The sequence below is a fragment of the Ipomoea nil genome, unplaced genomic scaffold (assembly GCF_001879475.1).
Source record: "Ipomoea nil cultivar Tokyo-kokei standard unplaced genomic scaffold, Asagao_1.1 scaffold3069, whole genome shotgun sequence".
NCBI classification, from domain to species: Eukaryota; Viridiplantae; Streptophyta; class Magnoliopsida; order Solanales; family Convolvulaceae; genus Ipomoea; species Ipomoea nil.
The window spans coordinates 9234162-9250606 of record NW_017619497.1 but is presented as its reverse complement, the minus strand read 5'-3'; the positions used below and the strand labels follow the sequence as shown (position 1 = coordinate 9250606).

Here is a 16445-nt window from a genome sequence, read left to right as displayed (position 1 = left end):
TACCTCACTGATTCAGTAGACAATATTTGAGTAAAGAAAAGAAGAATTGAACTGAAACTACACCAACATTTAATCGACCACTAAATTTGTACACTAGCTTTGACCAACCTCATAAACTGTCAAACTACTTATTGTCGTGGACGTTGATATGATATCGCCGCATGTATGCATGCTTTCCTTAGAAAGTGTTGTGGTTGACGTTCAACATACTTACCCCAACGTGAGGAATGTATCAGAGTTGCAATCATGATGGTGATTGTGAGCTAAGTTGTAAGTTTTTGTGACTGAATCATCATATTGCCCTTGTTGATCTGGTGGTGGTTTGTCCTCTTGGGCCGCCATGGAAGATCCCATCTATGCAATACAATAATGGTTGAGAAATGGCTATTATCTACGTTATAACTTAAATTTAGAAAACTTGCTATTATCAATTACTGATAAAAAAATGTACACATATTAGTGAATTTTTTAAACTTTTTTCTTTTGTCTCGGAACAAGGTTTTCGACTTGATTTAAGATCACTTTCAGGTGGTCGGAAATTCCATAATTTCTAGCCGTGCTTACTGGTCATAAATTATAGAAACATGGCCAATGTTTAACCAAATTTTCTACGAACTTTGTTAGTGATCAGTGTTACCGGCACTCTTGAGTATGGTGTATAAAGTAGGGAGAAGAAGAAGATTAAAAATTGTTATAACCTGATCGAAAAACTGCTTCATTTGCGCATTCTCATCCTTCAATGTAGCTTCCTGCATGGTTCACGATGAGCTAATTAAACGCAGTCAGACATGCATGAAGCAATTAAATAATATTTTTTTGTTAGACCACTATCTGTCTCGAGTAGATCCTAACTACAAAAGGCACCTTTAAATTCGTACAATGCCTAGATTAATTTCTATTAGCATTGAGCCAACCTGTCTTAAATGATGAGAGTACACAGGCACTACATTATCTAAACTTTAATGTGCTAAAACTCATCATACTTCCTAAGAACATGCATGCAATTCTGCCATTAATGGAGTGCCCGCAGCAGCAAGACATATAATATTCAATACAGAAAAGAAGGAAGAAAGTGTATGCAAGACTGGCCTTTTTCATGAGAGCACTCATCTCTTTCAAACGTATATCATCCTGAAAGATGCACAACAATATCAAATCTGTATAAATTAGTCGCCACGTACCAGAAAAACACACAATATATATAATTAATGAGAAGTAACAGAGAAACCAGCCTTCGTTTTCTGGACACGGCTCAGCCCTCTCTCCATCTGTTTCTCCAGTCTGATCAGTTCCTCCATGCCAAGCTCTTGCAGATCTTCTCCATTGAGTTGCCTGCAGTAGTATGATTTTTTAAAGAAAACCCGAAATACAACGCTTAAAAATGCACAGAAAATTACACAGAATGTTGATGGACAAGACCAAATTAAAACCTTAAATATATATATACCTTAAATGGTGGTCCTTATCCTTGTACTCCTCCAGGAGCATGGCATGGGTATATCTATTATCTTGCTTAAGATCGATGCAAAACAAGATCCTTTTAGGAAATAATTCGTGACTACTATACAATCGTTTCACAGCAACCATAATTGTAACAGAAATGTTCTTACTTTCAGAAAGTGTAAAACAAGACACATATATTTCAGTATTCACCTGAAGCTGGAGAGGTGGCTGAGGATGATGATGATGCTCAAGATCATTCTCATTTTTCTCTGAATGCATATTGTGCCTTGCAAGTACTTGCACCATACTTCAATTTGCATTTTGCCAAAAATAAACTGTTAATTTATTGATCTAACTCGAGAATTTGTCATCAGGTGTTGAAAACAATTCTACAATTAGTTTAAACTACTTTTAGTTAAAATAAAATATATTGTTAGTACATATATAAAGCGTACCAAATATTTCATTCTCATCATGCATTTTTAGTTATATATGCAATTGACAATTATCCTAATATATATAATAAGACTATTGAAATTCAACCGTATATATATTCTCATGAACAATAATTGGTTACATTGTTCATTGCACTCATTCAACGTTCAACATTCAACAAATTAAAGTTAATGATTATGTTGGGAACTATATATGGCCTGTTTATATGTGTCTAAATCCTATGTATAATCATTTTATATCCAATAATATATATATATATATATATATATATATATATATATATATACTAGTATTTGTTATACTATTATTTGTCCGTGCGATGCACAGAATATATGTTATAAAAATATACCCTATATGAGGTTTATTCATATATAAAAAAAATTTGTTATTTAATAATTATGTGTGAAATACTATGATAAAATTATGAGCATAAATATATTTATAATTAAAATAAGAATTGGTATTTAAGGTGGGTAATTACTACAAATCTTAAACTATATTAAAATTTTAGTACATAGTATTTAATATTACAAATTTTTAAGAATTGAACTTAGTAAACTATAATAGTAATTGAATTATAATTTTCAAAGTCACCACGGATCAAAATTTTTAGACCTTTGAGATTTCTAGAGTTAGAAATCTCAAAGGTCTAAAAATTTTGATCTGTGGTGACTTTGAAAATGGTTAGAAATTTCAAATGTCTAAAATTTCTGATCTGACTTTGAAAATTGTTAGAAATTCCAAAGGTCTAAAAATTTTGATTCGTGATAACTCTGAAAATTGTAATTCAATTACTATTATAGTTTACTAAGTTCTTAAAAATTTGTAATATTAAATACTATGTACTAAATTTTTAAGATTGACCTCATTAGAATAATCTCAATTGAAGTTTATTTGTGAGTTTTTGGATGAATTGGATGAGGCAAGAGATATGAAAATGAATTATTGTTAATTTTAATTTTTATGCACCATGTAATAAATAAATAAATAAATCTTAATAATAACTATAATATAACCATATGGTTTAGTGAGCAATTATTGTTAAGATAATTGCTCACCAACCATATGGCTATATTATAGTTAAGATATATATATATATATATATATATATATATATATATATATATATATATATATATATATATATATATATATATATATATATATAATCGCACTCAGGTGCGAATGCTTCGCCCAGGAGCGAAATAGGAATGGATTATGTCCGTCCACGTGTCCAGATCTAATGGATGTGAAACACTGATTTTTTTAAAAAAGTGTGGTGGTATTTTCGTAAATAATTGAATATCGAAGTGCAAGTAAAATGTATTACAAGTGCATGTAAAATGTATTATAGGTGCAAGTAAAAATTTACACCGAGTATCAATACTAAGTGCACCTATAGTTCTAAGGAGTTGCACCTATAGTTCTAAGTAGTTGCACAGATAGTTATAAGTAGTTGCACCTAGATGCATGAATGTTTGCGGGTGGGTTTCAGGGGTATTACTACCCGTTGAACTCAGATCAATGAATGTTAACAAGGCAAAATTACATGCAATTATAGGTGAAAGTAGGTGCACATATAGTTATAAGTAGTTGCACATATAGTTATAAATAGTTGCACCTATAGTTATAAGCACACCCAAGTGAATGAATGTTTGCTCGAAGTGAATGCTAACACGACAAAATTACATGCAATTTTAGGTGAAAGTATGTGCAGTTGTAAGTTATTTTACTTGCACTTCGATGTTCAATTATTTACGAAAATGCCACCGCGTTTTGTTTAAGCTATTAGATCTAGACACGTGTTGCGCGCTGATTCGTTCACATATTCCTTCCTGGGCACTTATTCGCACCTGAGTGCATCCCTATATATATATATATATATATATATATATATATATATATATATATTCACTAGCATTTTATACGCACAATGTGTGAAGGGATATGTTAAATGGTTAATGTCCAGCTACTTATAAGATATGACAATCACATAGTCTAAAAACTCTGTGGATATGACAATCACATAGTCTAAAAACTCTGTGGTTAAGCATGACTGACTTATAGTAGTCACATGATGAGTAATCCACTTGAAAGTATATGTATTGTATATTTAATTTGTATGGGACTTTTCTTATATTTTATTGATCTTTAACCAGTTCTGCAATTTCTTCAATATATGAACGAAGATTTGGTGTATCTGCAGACTGCCGCAGGCGCATTTGAAGTTCATATTACTGTATGTATTGCAGAAATGGAGCTGAAACTCTGAAAGATGTTGACTTTTACTAAAAGGGTAGCCGGAAAGTGGGAGAGCTGAGTCTACCTGGAGCTGGAATAGTCGGAGAGTTTTCCGGTGGCGGAGAAGACGATGAGGCCGACTTCGACATCGCAGAGCGTGGAAAGCTCCTGGGCTTTCTTGAAAAGCCCTCTTCTTCTTTTGGCAAAGGTCACTTGCCTCGCCGACAAGCTGTCGATCCTCTTGATCTCGATTCTTTGTCTCACCATTGTTGTTGTTAAGCTAAGCTAAGCTACCTAGTACAGCGCCTCTCAAGAACTGCAAAACAGGATCTTTATCAAATATGAAACGAAGCTAGCTAGAGAGAGTTGCAAGCTAAGTCTGCAACTTAGCTTGCAAGAATATCTATAAATTTCTTCTAGTTTTCTCCCTTTCTTGAGGATTATCAAATTGGTTTTGCAGACATCAACACAACACACACTCACACACAGCAAAACCCAAAAGCGGGTAAACGTCAACAGAACCCTAGATTCCTACATAGAGAGAGAGAAGAAGCAAACATACCAGACAGATGAAGAAGATGGTAGTAGCTTAATTGTGTGAGAAAAATTTGCAGAAAAGATGGAGAGATAGGGCTAGAATGATGCTTCTTGGTGAGCTGAGACGATCCGCATTTCCACAAACGCTTTGCAAGCAATCATGTAGAGATCGAGAGAGAGAGAGAGAGAGAGAGGGTATCTATGCAGAAGAAACTGCAGAAAATGGAGGTCAAGAAAACCTCATCTCTCCTTTTTTTGCCTTTTTCTTTGTTCCTTTCCTTTTTAGTTTACTTTTACAGGGTTCAATTTGGGTGGGGATCTCTTACAATTTTTAGAGATTCCGTACGTTAAACAGAGTGCCTTGCAAGTGCAATTTTAGTTTCTGTCGCATTACTTAATATATATATAGAGTTAATTATCAAAATGATCCATTGACTATAGCGAAATTATCAATTTGATCATTGACTATTTTTTTTAACCAATTAAGTCCCTCAACTTTAAAAATTTTAATCAATTTGGTCCTTCGTTAGTTTGACCGTTAGTCAACCGTTAACTTGGGACCAAATTGGTAATTTCGCTATAGTCAATGGACCATTTTGGTAATTAACTTTAGGGGTGGGCAATTCGGTTTAGTTTTCTCGAATCGAACCGAACCAAAGTAATATATCGAACGATATTGGATTCTTGTATACCGAACGGTTTGATAAAAAACCCGATCCGATCCGATCTGAATTGTTCAATAAATAATTGAACAGAATCAAATACCGTTTGATTTTTTTAAAAAAATATAATAATAATTATAATTATAAATAAATAAATAAATCCAAGTCACTTGCTGCTTGCTCTGCCGTTCAGCTCATATTCTCACGGGTACCTCTCGTAAATGTTTTATTTGATTTCTTTATGGTTTATTATCAAAAGTTCTACATTATGTGTTATGATATATACATAGTCCATATCCAAAGTCTAATATATAACAAAATAGCAATCCAAAGTTCAAACGGTATTCGGTTCGATTCAATTTTTACCGAACAATTCAGTTCGGTTCGAGTTTTTATCGAACCGTTCGGTATACAAGAATCTATTACTGTTCGGTTGTTCGGTATATTTCCGAATCTAACTAGTTTGGTACGGCTCGGTTTGAGAAAACTGAACCGAATTGCCGACCCTTAAAGTTAATTACCAAAATGGTCCCTTGACTATAGTGAATTACCAATTTGGTCCAAAGTTAACGGTTGACTAACGGTCAAACAAACGGAGGACCAAATTGGTTAAGATTTTTAAAGTTGAGGGACTTAATTGGTCAAAAAAAATAGTCAAGGACCAAATTGATAATTTTGCTATAAGCAAGGGACCATTTCGATAATTAACTATATATATATATATATATATATATATATATATATATTTTTAATTATAATAATTATTTCATGTATTTAGGTTTTATATCACTAAAGAATATAGTTTTCAATAGTTCGAAATATCGGGCTTGCCTTTTTAATTTTGAGCTAGTCTTATCGGGTCATCAAACGTATTAATTTCGGGCTCATCGAATTAATGTTTTTTATCGGACTAGTCTGTTCGGACCATAACCTTGTCAATTTTGATTTTATCGGGTCGAATCGGGCTCAGTCTAAATTGATATCCTTAGATATAGACAGGTGAAGCAAACAGGAGATTACGGAGTAGATGCAAATTAAAGCGAAATTTTGCTCTAAATAGTAATGTGATGTGAAGTTTAAAAGCAAACAGTAGCGAGTGTGGGGTATGCCAAAGAAAATTCTATTTCCGTACAAAAGACAACGCCGCGCCCTACAAAACTCGCAACTTAAGGATATTTTTGTAAGTTGGCTGCCACCACTTTTACGACTTTTCAACTTGATTATTAATAATTAACTAAAAGTACAACTCTACTTTATCTCCTTCTCCCCAGTTAAATGACTATTCTAACCTTTTGTCTTTAATTGCCCAACTCTATTTGCTATTGTCAAATCAATAATTGCTTTTAGGCTTTCAGTTTTGCTTGTCTTTCTCTCTTTTTTTTTTTTTCTAGAAAAATTATAGGCAATTTATATCGTGCACCAGAGTGCGTATGCATTATACGCCTTGATGCAAAACAATATCGTTTCACATAATTGTATAAAAAATATATATAATCGTATAAATAAATACACATAATTATATAAATAAATACACATAACTGTATAAAAATATACATAATTGTATAAATAAATACACATAATTGTATAAACAAATACACGTAATCATGTCAACTCCCTACCGCGCTTCTCAAAACGACATCGTTTTGGGAGGTGCGAGACGCACAGTGCTATGTGCGCCGTGGTGCAGGGTATAACGATTGAAATATACCCTCCAATTATATACTCGATATCAAAATACAATTAAACATTTGAATCAAAGAAAGTAATTAAATCCTTAAACTTATTAAAATGTAATTTGATCTATAAAATTACCTTTAAATTAAATATCATGTCACATGGGATGTGTCACACACATAGACACATATATATATATAAAAAGATCAAAAAAAGTATATTAAAAAAAAAAAAGGAAAAATGATCAAATAGGCCCTCAAACTTTAGCTTAAAAGTTAATTAGGCCCCTAAACTTTTTAAAGGTGCAATTACACCTATCAACAATTAATTTAAGTGCAATGAAGCCCAAAAACAAATTAATAACCTGCTATCACAGGTCATTAGGGTTCAGGTCACCTTCTGACGAATTTTCCGGCAAAAAAATAGAAAAAGTGACCGACGAAATTTTCGACAAAAGAAGTGACCGGCGAAATTTTCGGCAAATCTGGGTCGGTTGCTGGTCACATATTTTGTTGTCGAAAAATTCGCCGGAAGGTGGCCTGAACCCTAATGACCTATGATAGCAGGTCATTAACTTGTTTTTGGGCTTCATTGCACCTAAATGAATTGTTGATAGGTGTAATTGAACCTTTAAAAAGTTTAGGGGCCTAATTGACTTTTAAGCTAAAGTTCGAGGGCCTATTTGATCATTTTCCAAAAAAAAAAAAAAAAAAAAAATTACCATGGCTTTTACATCCCTATTGATTGGAAAGAGAATATGTCTTCTTTGTCTAGATTGACATGGACGAAGAAACTTGGGTAGATTTCTTTGTCATATTGGATAGAGAAGAGATGAATAAGCCCGTCGACTTCTTCCAAGATATATTTTCTATCAAGTAGCTCCCTAGTCCGTGTCTCGCTATTAAGTTACTTAGGAGGGCTTGGACTACAGAACCCGATCAGATCAAACACTAACGACTCGTTATCGAGCTGTGTTTATCTACGATGCGGGCTTATGATGTCGCGTGCGGTTCACCACTTGATTTAACTCCCCAAACACGTCTCGTGCCCTCGTTGGCGGACTTGATTGGATCCGTTACAAATTTTTTAAATTTTCGCGCCCAGTCCATCTATAAATACGACGATGTTTCAAATTCACGCTTTACCTTTATACTACAACCTTTTAACATACATCATGTACTCTGTTTTTTTTTCTCGACTAAATTTTTCTCACATCACTTGCAAAATGCTCCTCCCTTCATCTCTCGCTGTATTACACTGTTCTTTTCATCTTATTATTATTATTATTATTATTATTATTATTCACAACAACCTTTCAATATTTGTTCCACCACAAAAATTTTAACCTAAGATTTTAAATGAATGACAGGTGCAACTCTCTCCAAGTCTAAAGTCTAAAAAGTCTACGCCCCGCGCATGCCAGTGAGGGTACGGGAGGACAAGTGTGAAATTCCTAGAATATCCATAATAAAACAAAACGTTTTTCTCACCCTTCCCACAGTACTCCTGAGTCCTGTCCAACTGAGCTTACTCAAAAATCAAAATCACATTAAAACCCCTTACTTATCCAGACCGGTTATTGCAATTACCTTAATTGCCCCCAACTCCCCACACACTAGTCAACGCGAAATGCCTTGTCTGTTGAGTAAAATCTATGCCCTTTTTCGTCCACTCACATAGTATATCACTCCCCTCATTCTTCATGCTCTTCGTTTCTCTCTCAAAAAACTCTGTGCAGAGAAAATTTTGCAGATTGATTGAGAGAGAGAGAGGGGAAATGGAGCATCCGTTTTTCATCACAAACCCTAACCGGACGGAGGCGTTGCGGTGGCTGACCATCGCCGAGAAGCTTCTGGCCAACCGTGACTTGATGGGGAGTAAATCGTTTGCGACCCGGGCGCAGGAGTCCGACCCGACGATGGTGCACGGCGAGCAAATCCTCGCCGTCATCGACACTCTAATCGCCGGGGACAAGCTGGTGAACAATCAGTTCGATTGGTATGGCATCCTCCAGGTCCCTCCCAACCAGGCGCACGACTCGGAGTTCATTGCGACTCAGTATCGCCGACTCGCGGTCCTACTAAACCCTCAGAAGAACAACTTTCCGTTCGCCGACCAGGCTTTCCGGCTCGTCGTCGACGCTTGGACTCTGCTCTCGAACCCGTTCAGGAAAAGCGTGTATGATAAAGAGCTAGGGTTCTTCATAAACCTTAACCCGAACCCGGTGCCCTCTGTGCAGCAGCAGCAGCAGCAGCCGCCCAATCCTTTTTCCGTTGTTCCGAACTCCGGCAGAGACCAGCAGCAGCAAATGTTCTTTGTGAGTCGAGAGCAGCAGCAGCCATTTACCTCTGGCCAACCGTTAACGTTTCTGAGCCGTGAACCGGTTCAAACAGTGACGTTTTTGCAGCAGCCAAATACGGGTAGGGATCATCAACCGCCACCGCCACCCCAATCAGTAACATTTCTGAGTCGGGACCAACCACCTCCGGTAACCTCCGTGCCCAGCTTGAATGTAGACCAACTACCGACAGTGACCTATATGCCCGGCTCGAGTAGTGAACCACAGCCATTTTCCTTTACGCCAAGTTCGGTTCGAGCCCAACCGCCACCCCCACCTCCACCTCCACCTCCACCTCCTGTTGCTCCCACCGAGAGCTCTACTGTGTATCAGCAAAGGAATGAGCCGTCACTGCAGCAAAATGAGGGTTTCGAAAGAAACTATCGCTCAGGTGGTTCTACCGATAATCTGAGTAAGGCTAAAGAAAAAGAGAGTGGAGTAGATGAATCAAATAATGATGAATTGAAGGAAGATGAGCCAAAGGATGACATTCCTAGCTTCTGGACTGCTTGCCCGTATTGCTATCATATGTTTCAGTACCCTGAGGCTTATGTCGACTGTACTTTGCGGTGCCAAAATTGCAGAATGGCATTCCAGGCTGTAGCAATTTCGTCTCCCCCACCAATTATTGATGGGAAAGAAGCTTATTTTTGTTGCTGGGGCTTTCTACCTTTGGGGTTTTCTGTATCAATCTGGGAGAAGTATAAAGGTCAGGCCACAACTTGGACCCCTTTTTCTCCTATGTTTAATTGTCCTCAAACTGGGGGGAAAAATGGGTTCACTGGGGGGAATGTATATCATTCTATTGGAGGGCAGGGGATTGGGAGCAATGTTAGTGGTTTTGGAGGGGGTGGTGTAAAGAAGTCAGCCCGAAAAATTATTGTTGATGATGATGTGTTTGTAGAATTATCAGACTCTAGTGAAGAGTCGGATGTGGATTGGAGGAATGGCTATAATAAGAAGAGAAAGAAAGCAAAGAGTTTGAAGGGAAAAGGGGTTGGGACAGGTACTCCTAATAGAACTGCTATGAAACAGCAAGCTGATAATGGAAATAATGTCAAAGATAATGCTGGAGATAATTTTCAAGATGGTGTTACAGTTCGGAGTGGTGCTCGCTTGCCAGCTGAATTGCGTAAGAAAGGTGCGGCAAGTAACACAAGGAGGCAATCTGGGAGGATTGCCAAAGACTATGGAAAATTGGATTTGAATGTGGAGTTTAGTAATGAGGTTGAAGAGCCTCCACCAGGAATGAATGGGCAAGTAGATGGAACAGGAAGAGGAGAAGATGATGGCATTGAAGGGAATGGGTTTTTTGAGGGTCTTGATGAATTTTTAAACAGTCTTCCTATTCTCAATGTTGTTGGTGATGATAAGGTAAAGGCTGCCTAGTGAAGTTAGGCATTTCTTTTGTTGTAATTGTAGCTCTAGTCTAGCTTTTGCATTTTGTATGTAGTAAGGAACTATATAGAGCTACTTGGATAATGGCCTTGATGTTTTCTCCAGCTGTGTGCTGCAAATGTAATGGCCGTAATGCCCTAACTGTTGCTTTAGTCTAGCTTTTGCCTTTTGTATGTTCGTAGTAAGGAACAATGTGGAGCTACTTGGATACTTGCCTATGGTTTCTCCTGTAGCTTTTTCGCTGCAAATGTGGTGGCAGTGATTTCTTCCTCATGCTGCCTTTTGTATTTGCAACAATCAGTTCAATAATTCTGTCTCCTTTACTATGCTGCAAAACAGGAAAAAGCTAGCTGCTTGAGGTTTTTATTTTGTTACATGATTCATTTTTTCTTGTTTCCTAGATTGCAAAATGGTTTCTAGAACTAAACGGAACTATATTGCTTGCCTCCTACATACCTGTTTTGCAGGAACAGATTGACCTGAAACTGAGACTTGAATAGCTATCTTATTGCGTTGTAAGTACTATTGACATGGGTTCATGCATTGTAGAACATTTATCTGTGGTGTGCCTATTTCCATGTCAAACACTTTGCTATGTCTGTAGATAGAATATTGAATCTTGGTTCCTCCTTTTTTATATTGAATCCTGTTAGAACTATTGACTGAATTAGTAGTAATTTAAGTTCCCTTTCTAGTAATTCCTCTTTTCTGGTTTTGTTAACTGAAAAGATCAGTGTTGACGATATTAGTGAACATAATTAGTGTAAAATCTATATTTTCTGGCTAAAGTTGGGACCTGATTCTTTCTTCTTCTTTGTAGTCTGAACCAGCAGAACCTTCATATTCTTAGCTGAATGTCTGAAACTTTAAAACAGTTTTCCTGATTTGAATTTGATCACCCATATAATAGAACAACAAAAACAGCGTTGGCAGTATCAGTCAAATTAAAAATTGCTTGAAGTTTCTGTTTTTGCAGCTGATATTCTCTATATTGTTATAAAGGTCATAGCCTCATGGTTGAAATGTGGAATTTGATCCTTCTCTTTGTATTTCCCATGCCAGTTTAAATGGGATGATATCATTGATATGTATTGAATGAAAGATGGCAATAAGCCTTCATGGCTTCATGTGCCACACCATTTGCTGCTATTACTGCTGTACTTTTTAAATGCCTGGACCAGCACTAGCAGTATTGTGGGTGATAATTGAGTTCATAAATCTTTCTGGTGTGTATTTGCTTTATGAAGTTCTGTTCCATATTTATTAGTTGCAGCTAGTCACCATTAACACTACTGGTTTCTGCTCTTCTAAATTGCCATATCTTCATACTTTGATGCTACATGGCTTATGGAGTTATGGCCACCATTACAGCATTTCTGGGCCATTGTTTTATTGCAGTGGTAGCATGTGCAACTGATGAAGAGGCTTCCTGTTCTGAATTCAGGTTAATCTCATGGCTGCCCTGGTTGCCATGTCCAAAGTACTCAAGGTCGAGCTGTCCTTCATTTACATGTTGCCATTTCAATGGCCCTTGGAGCTAGCTCAGATGGGTCACTGGTCAACCACCTGACCTTAAGACTCACCACCAGCAACGATTTGATTAGAGAATTGTCTGGGCAATTTGCGATTTACTGGAGAGTCTGAAATACTCGGCTTTAGTTATCCTCCATTTACATGTTCATCCAATCTACATAGCAATTAGTCAATTACCATATTTATGTACAGAATCTACATAGGCAATTACCATGTTTATGTACAAAATTAAATAGCATATATATTTCACATCAATTTCAATCTGACCCGCAAAGTATGGATGCTGTTGGGCCACAGAAATTAAAGGGCCCAATTGTTCTTTCGCCAATATAACAGACCAATAGTTCTGCCCAAAACTAAAAAAAAAAAAAAAAAAAAAATAGCACTCGTACTTTTCGCATCTCCATCTATACATTTTGGGTAAGTTTTGAGGAAGTTTGATTTATGTGGAAGAAAAATGGTGAGGATAGAGAGAAAAATAAAAATCTCTCAGCAAGCACTTGATTTTTGATAGTGAAGTGGACCCCATCATAGCGCAACAACAGTGCCATTTGTAATGTGTGAGAAGCAACACAACACCCAGTCAGACGCGTTAATGACGCTTTTCAGTATTTTTTTTTTCTCTTTCTTAATTAGACATGTAAAATTTCTAAAAAGTTACAACTATTGAATATGCTCTAAAGCTTGTACCTTAGAGCATAATGCACAAATTCTAAGAAAGGAAGCCTTGTTGGAGGAGAGAGGCAAAAAAGAGAAAATTGGAGAGTATCTTCAAAAGAAGAGATAATGCAGAAAAGTGGATCCCACTGACTAAAAAATTAAGCTTAGCGTGCTACTTGTGCGTGGCACGAGTGCGCCCATTACACGCGTCTGCTGGGCGTGCTGACAGCATACCTGACAATGACATGTTATTTATTTATTTTTAATTAATTTTTTTTTTCATTCTCTCATATTTTTTTTCATAATCACATTTACAAAAACTCATTGATGCTCTTAGTTTGCAGTAGAGACCATGTCGGTCTCTCTAGAGTCTAGACTCTAGCTATGGAAGTAACCTGGCTTTCTCCTCCTTCAATCTATGAACATAATAACCTGGCTTTCTCCTTTCTTTCTTGGAACTCTGCATAATAAATCCACAGTGCATGCTACTAATTTCCTTTCAACATTGATCGACACGTGTACATACAATTTCAGTTCACAAATGCTTACTTACATTACATATGCGCTTCCAACAATCAGTATAATACTGTAACTAAGTTGTGTGCGTTTTTTATCGAGCTTAAATGGATCTTAGATCTCTGCAAATGGCGAATCCAGTCCTTCATTCCTCCATTCCCCGCACGACTTCAGCTACAACACACGTATAGTATATTGTTCACTGATATGTGATCTGTTGAATTTCATTTCATCCTTGATTGGGGATTTATTTCGATGTTTCCGAGCAGATATTTGGTGCCCAGTTGAGATTCTTGGAAATTGAACAGACCCATGTCAGATTATCGACTTCTTCCAGGTAATCCCAAGCTAGGTCAGCCAAACACAGCCAAAGTTTGAATCTTTTTTTGTTTTTCCTGTATTTAGTGAGGAAAATTTTGGGCTCATTATTTCTTGTTCTTTCTCATCTTCTATGACAATGCCTCTGCTCTTTGTTTCTTTCTATGGATAGGAAGTTAATGCCTACTGTTATTAGAGTAAGACTTCTGTTTAAGCTTCCTGATTTGGCCATGCCAATTGTAAACATTTCCATTTTGATGCATCATTTTCAACCCTTCCAGCAAACCCAAGAAGAAAGAAAGAGAGTCGTGAGGAGAATTTCAACCAAGAAGAAGAAAGCAAGTCGTGAGGGAGACTTTTTTTTTTTTTTTGGTGGGTGGGGGTGCACTTCAAAAAGTTTCTATTTTTGTTCTTGGTTTTCTTTAATTTAGAGCTTTGCAAAAAAATAGGAAAAAAAAGGGGAAAACTGTCAGCCTTTAATCATTAAGGAATTCTATAATTTAAAGCAGGGGATCAATAATAGAATTGCACCACGTGGCAGTTAACTTTAGGTTCTCTTGCACGGAACTCATCTGAATAGTGGATAACATTGGGCTGTACTATCTGCCACATCAGTTCATTGTTTGTCCATTGTATAGGGATAAGGTCAAGGAAGCTTAGGGAATAAAGCTTTAAAGTTAGTTCTCATGCTACCAAAAGCTTCACTGTAGTTTTTGTGCTGCTTGAGGAAGGAGATATACTCATATACATATGCCATGCCATATTCGAGACTTGATCTGAGAAAATTAGCTTTAATGAGATGCAGGAATACGCTTGCTCTAAGGTTGAAATCCCCGAGGGAACCTATGGGCTTGACTCAGGAAATTGTTGGTGATGAACAGAAAAGCACTGTTTTAACTCAAACCGCTTCTGATCTCTTCACTAAGATGAAGGATCGGTTTTTGAGCTTCAAAAAGGATAAGTACTTGTAAGCTGAATGCGATGCTTCATAACCCTTTCCATCATGTTTAGAACTTAGGGGTGGCCCCAATCTGATTGGTTGCTTCTTTTCTTGAACTAGGGCCAATATAGAACACTTTAAGGAGCTTGCAATTGCTCAAGAACCAAAGGTATATGTTATGCATTTGCTCGTTTTTGGAATTTTCTGTTTGATCATTAAGTTCTGCTACTTGCCTAATTATGCAGTCGATGTGATGAAAATTCTTACCTGTTTGAAGGACAGTTTATGGTGATTGCTTGCGCAGACTCTCGGGTTTGTCCCTCAGTTGTCCTGGGATTTCAACCTGGAGAAGCATTTGTAATCCGCAACATCGCAAATCTGGTGCCTTCTTATGAGGTAACTATTCTGTTCTATTTGCTGATTACTAAGCACACACATCTCTAGTGAAATAATACGCATCCAAGATATATATGAATATAGTTTTGCTGTTCATGCAGAATGGCCCTTCAGAAGTAAATGCTGCTCTTGACTTTGCTGTTAACACCCTCTGTGTGAGTCAATTCTGCCGATCATCATACTGACATACTGTTTTTTTTTTTTTTTTTTTTTTATTTAAATTCTCCATGACTCCGAATTTAGGATTCACTGGGTATCTAGCCGATGATCAACTTGTTCCTGTAATTGAAGCATGTGCTCCATCTCAACTAAAAGCCTAAGCTGGTAGTTGGATTGCACATTAATGGCTATAGTAGCGTTGATATTCAAACCCATGACCTTTGGTCTGGCTCTGATACCAAATTGAAGCTGATAGTTGGATTGCACATTAATGACTATATGCTCACACCTGTGCCTTCTTCTATTACTTCTTTCCGAATATGCAGCTGAATGAAGCTATCTGTTGCAATAACATAATTTTTATGCTTCAAAATTTGGCACGAACTCTTTGCAGGTGGAAAATATACTGGTTGTTGGCCATAGCTGCTGTGGGGGGATTCGTGCCTTGATGAGTATGGAAGATGAGATGAATTCAAGGTTTGCTCCTTCTCAGTTTTCAGTTTTGTGGCACAAACACAAGTGTCGAAATTTAGGAAAGTGCACTTACCTGTGTTAATCTGTTACGTTTCTCTGCAGTAGTTTTCTCCATAATTGGGTAGTTATTGGGAAGAACGCGAGGTCTAACACAAAGGCCATTGCCTCCAAACTGAGCTTTGATGAGCAGTGCAGGCACTGCGAGAAGGTACATTTTTAGTGGACAAAGGAGCCTATTTCCGGGTTGAACAATCAATACAATAGAAACCTGCAAATTTGACTTGCTATGAGATTTTGTTTTCGGGGGAGTATACTAAAACTAAAGAACACGTTCTTCTATTTCCAGGAGTCACTCCACCACTCGTTGTTGAACTTGCTTACATACCCGTGGATAAAGAACAAGGTGGTGGAAGGTCAGCTTTTAATTCATGGTGGCTACTATGACTTTGTTGATTGTACATTTGAGAAATGGACTCTCGGGTATACGAAAAGCAGCTCTATGGTACACAACCAATACTGTATAAAAAACCGCGAATTTTGGAGCTGACTAACTTACTCTCAGTTGCTCCATTTATCATTCTTCGCTTTTAGATAGATTACAAGTTAATATAAAGCTCCTTGTGTCAACTTAGATATAGTAATACACTTGCATCAACTGTGAGCCATATATGTACTAATGAAAATGATTTGTTTCCTTCCA

The 16445-nt window shown here is 36.8% G+C and overlaps 4 protein-coding genes and 1 long non-coding RNA gene across 7 annotated transcripts; 4 read left to right on the top strand and 1 right to left on the bottom strand.

The window, feature by feature from the left end:
* Positions 1–195: 195 nt before the first annotated feature.
* On the bottom strand, positions 196–4937 carry LOC109165061 (MADS-box protein SVP-like). Its single transcript, XM_019313671.1, has 8 exons — positions 4703–4937; positions 4226–4456; positions 1654–1750; positions 1448–1512; positions 1233–1332; positions 1090–1131; positions 699–749; positions 196–354 (listed from the first exon to the last, which is right to left on the bottom strand). The coding sequence occupies exons 2-8, from the start codon at positions 4405–4407 to the stop codon at positions 211–213; spliced, it is 681 nt and encodes a 226-aa protein (XP_019169216.1). The 5' UTR covers positions 4408–4456; positions 4703–4937; the 3' UTR covers positions 196–210.
* On the top strand, positions 1726–12039 carry LOC109165065. Its single transcript, XR_002051481.1, has 3 exons — positions 1726–1809; positions 3617–3622; positions 12027–12039. It is a non-coding gene; the product is annotated as an uncharacterized LOC109165065 (long non-coding RNA).
* Positions 4844–11085, top strand: LOC109165051. Its single transcript, XM_019313657.1, has 2 exons — positions 4844–4871; positions 8776–11085. Exon 2 carries the CDS (start codon positions 8791–8793, stop codon positions 10738–10740), a length of 1950 nt encoding a protein of 649 aa, XP_019169202.1. The 5' UTR covers positions 4844–4871; positions 8776–8790; the 3' UTR covers positions 10741–11085.
* A 1330-nt stretch (positions 12040–13369) lies between the features above and the next one.
* LOC109164891 lies at positions 13370–14267 on the top strand. Its single transcript, XM_019313446.1, has 3 exons — positions 13370–13643; positions 13728–13795; positions 13949–14267. Exons 1-3 carry the CDS (start codon positions 13566–13568, stop codon positions 14205–14207), a joined length of 405 nt encoding a protein of 134 aa, XP_019168991.1. The 5' UTR covers positions 13370–13565; the 3' UTR covers positions 14208–14267.
* Positions 14268–14394: 127 nt separating this feature from the next.
* LOC109164887 (beta carbonic anhydrase 5, chloroplastic) lies at positions 14395–16445 on the top strand. Of its 3 annotated transcripts, none has more exons than XM_019313441.1 (7): positions 14395–14743; positions 14837–14885; positions 14999–15112; positions 15214–15267; positions 15666–15748; positions 15851–15953; positions 16092–16445. In XM_019313441.1, exons 1-7 carry the CDS (start codon positions 14532–14534, stop codon positions 16290–16292), a joined length of 816 nt encoding a protein of 271 aa, XP_019168986.1. In that variant the 5' UTR covers positions 14395–14531; the 3' UTR covers positions 16293–16445. The 3 variants fall into 3 exon arrangements, with proteins under 3 accessions (XP_019168986.1, XP_019168985.1, XP_019168987.1); XM_019313440.1 differs by having other exon boundaries at positions 15848–15953; XM_019313442.1 differs by lacking the exon at positions 15214–15267 and having other exon boundaries at positions 14442–14743; positions 15848–15953.

Coding starts and splice junctions, on each gene's coding strand:
- LOC109165061 (XM_019313671.1), bottom strand. CDS start 4,407: ATGGTGAGACAAAGAATCGAGATCAAGAGGATCGACAGCTTGTCGGCG. Junction 1,751..4,225: donor TCCGACTATTCCAGCTCCAG/GTAGACTCAGCT, acceptor TGCAAATTGAAG/TATGGTGCAAGTACTTGCAA. Junction 1,513..1,653: donor AGCCACCTCTCCAGCTTCAG/GTGAATACTGAA, acceptor ATCGATCTTAAG/CAAGATAATAGATATACCCA.
- LOC109165051 (XM_019313657.1), top strand. CDS start 8,791: ATGGAGCATCCGTTTTTCATCACAAACCCTAACCGGACGGAGGCGTTG.
- LOC109164891 (XM_019313446.1), top strand. CDS start 13,566: ATGGATCTTAGATCTCTGCAAATGGCGAATCCAGTCCTTCATTCCTCC. Junction 13,644..13,727: donor CGACTTCAGCTACAACACAC/GTATAGTATATT, acceptor GTTTCCGAGCAG/ATATTTGGTGCCCAGTTGAG. Junction 13,796..13,948: donor AGATTATCGACTTCTTCCAG/GTAATCCCAAGC, acceptor TTCTATGGATAG/GAAGTTAATGCCTACTGTTA.
- LOC109164887 (XM_019313440.1), top strand. CDS start 14,532: ATGCCATATTCGAGACTTGATCTGAGAAAATTAGCTTTAATGAGATGC. Junction 14,886..14,998: donor CAATTGCTCAAGAACCAAAG/GTATATGTTATG, acceptor TTTGAAGGACAG/TTTATGGTGATTGCTTGCGC. Junction 15,268..15,665: donor TTGCTGTTAACACCCTCTGT/GTGAGTCAATTC, acceptor AACTCTTTGCAG/GTGGAAAATATACTGGTTGT.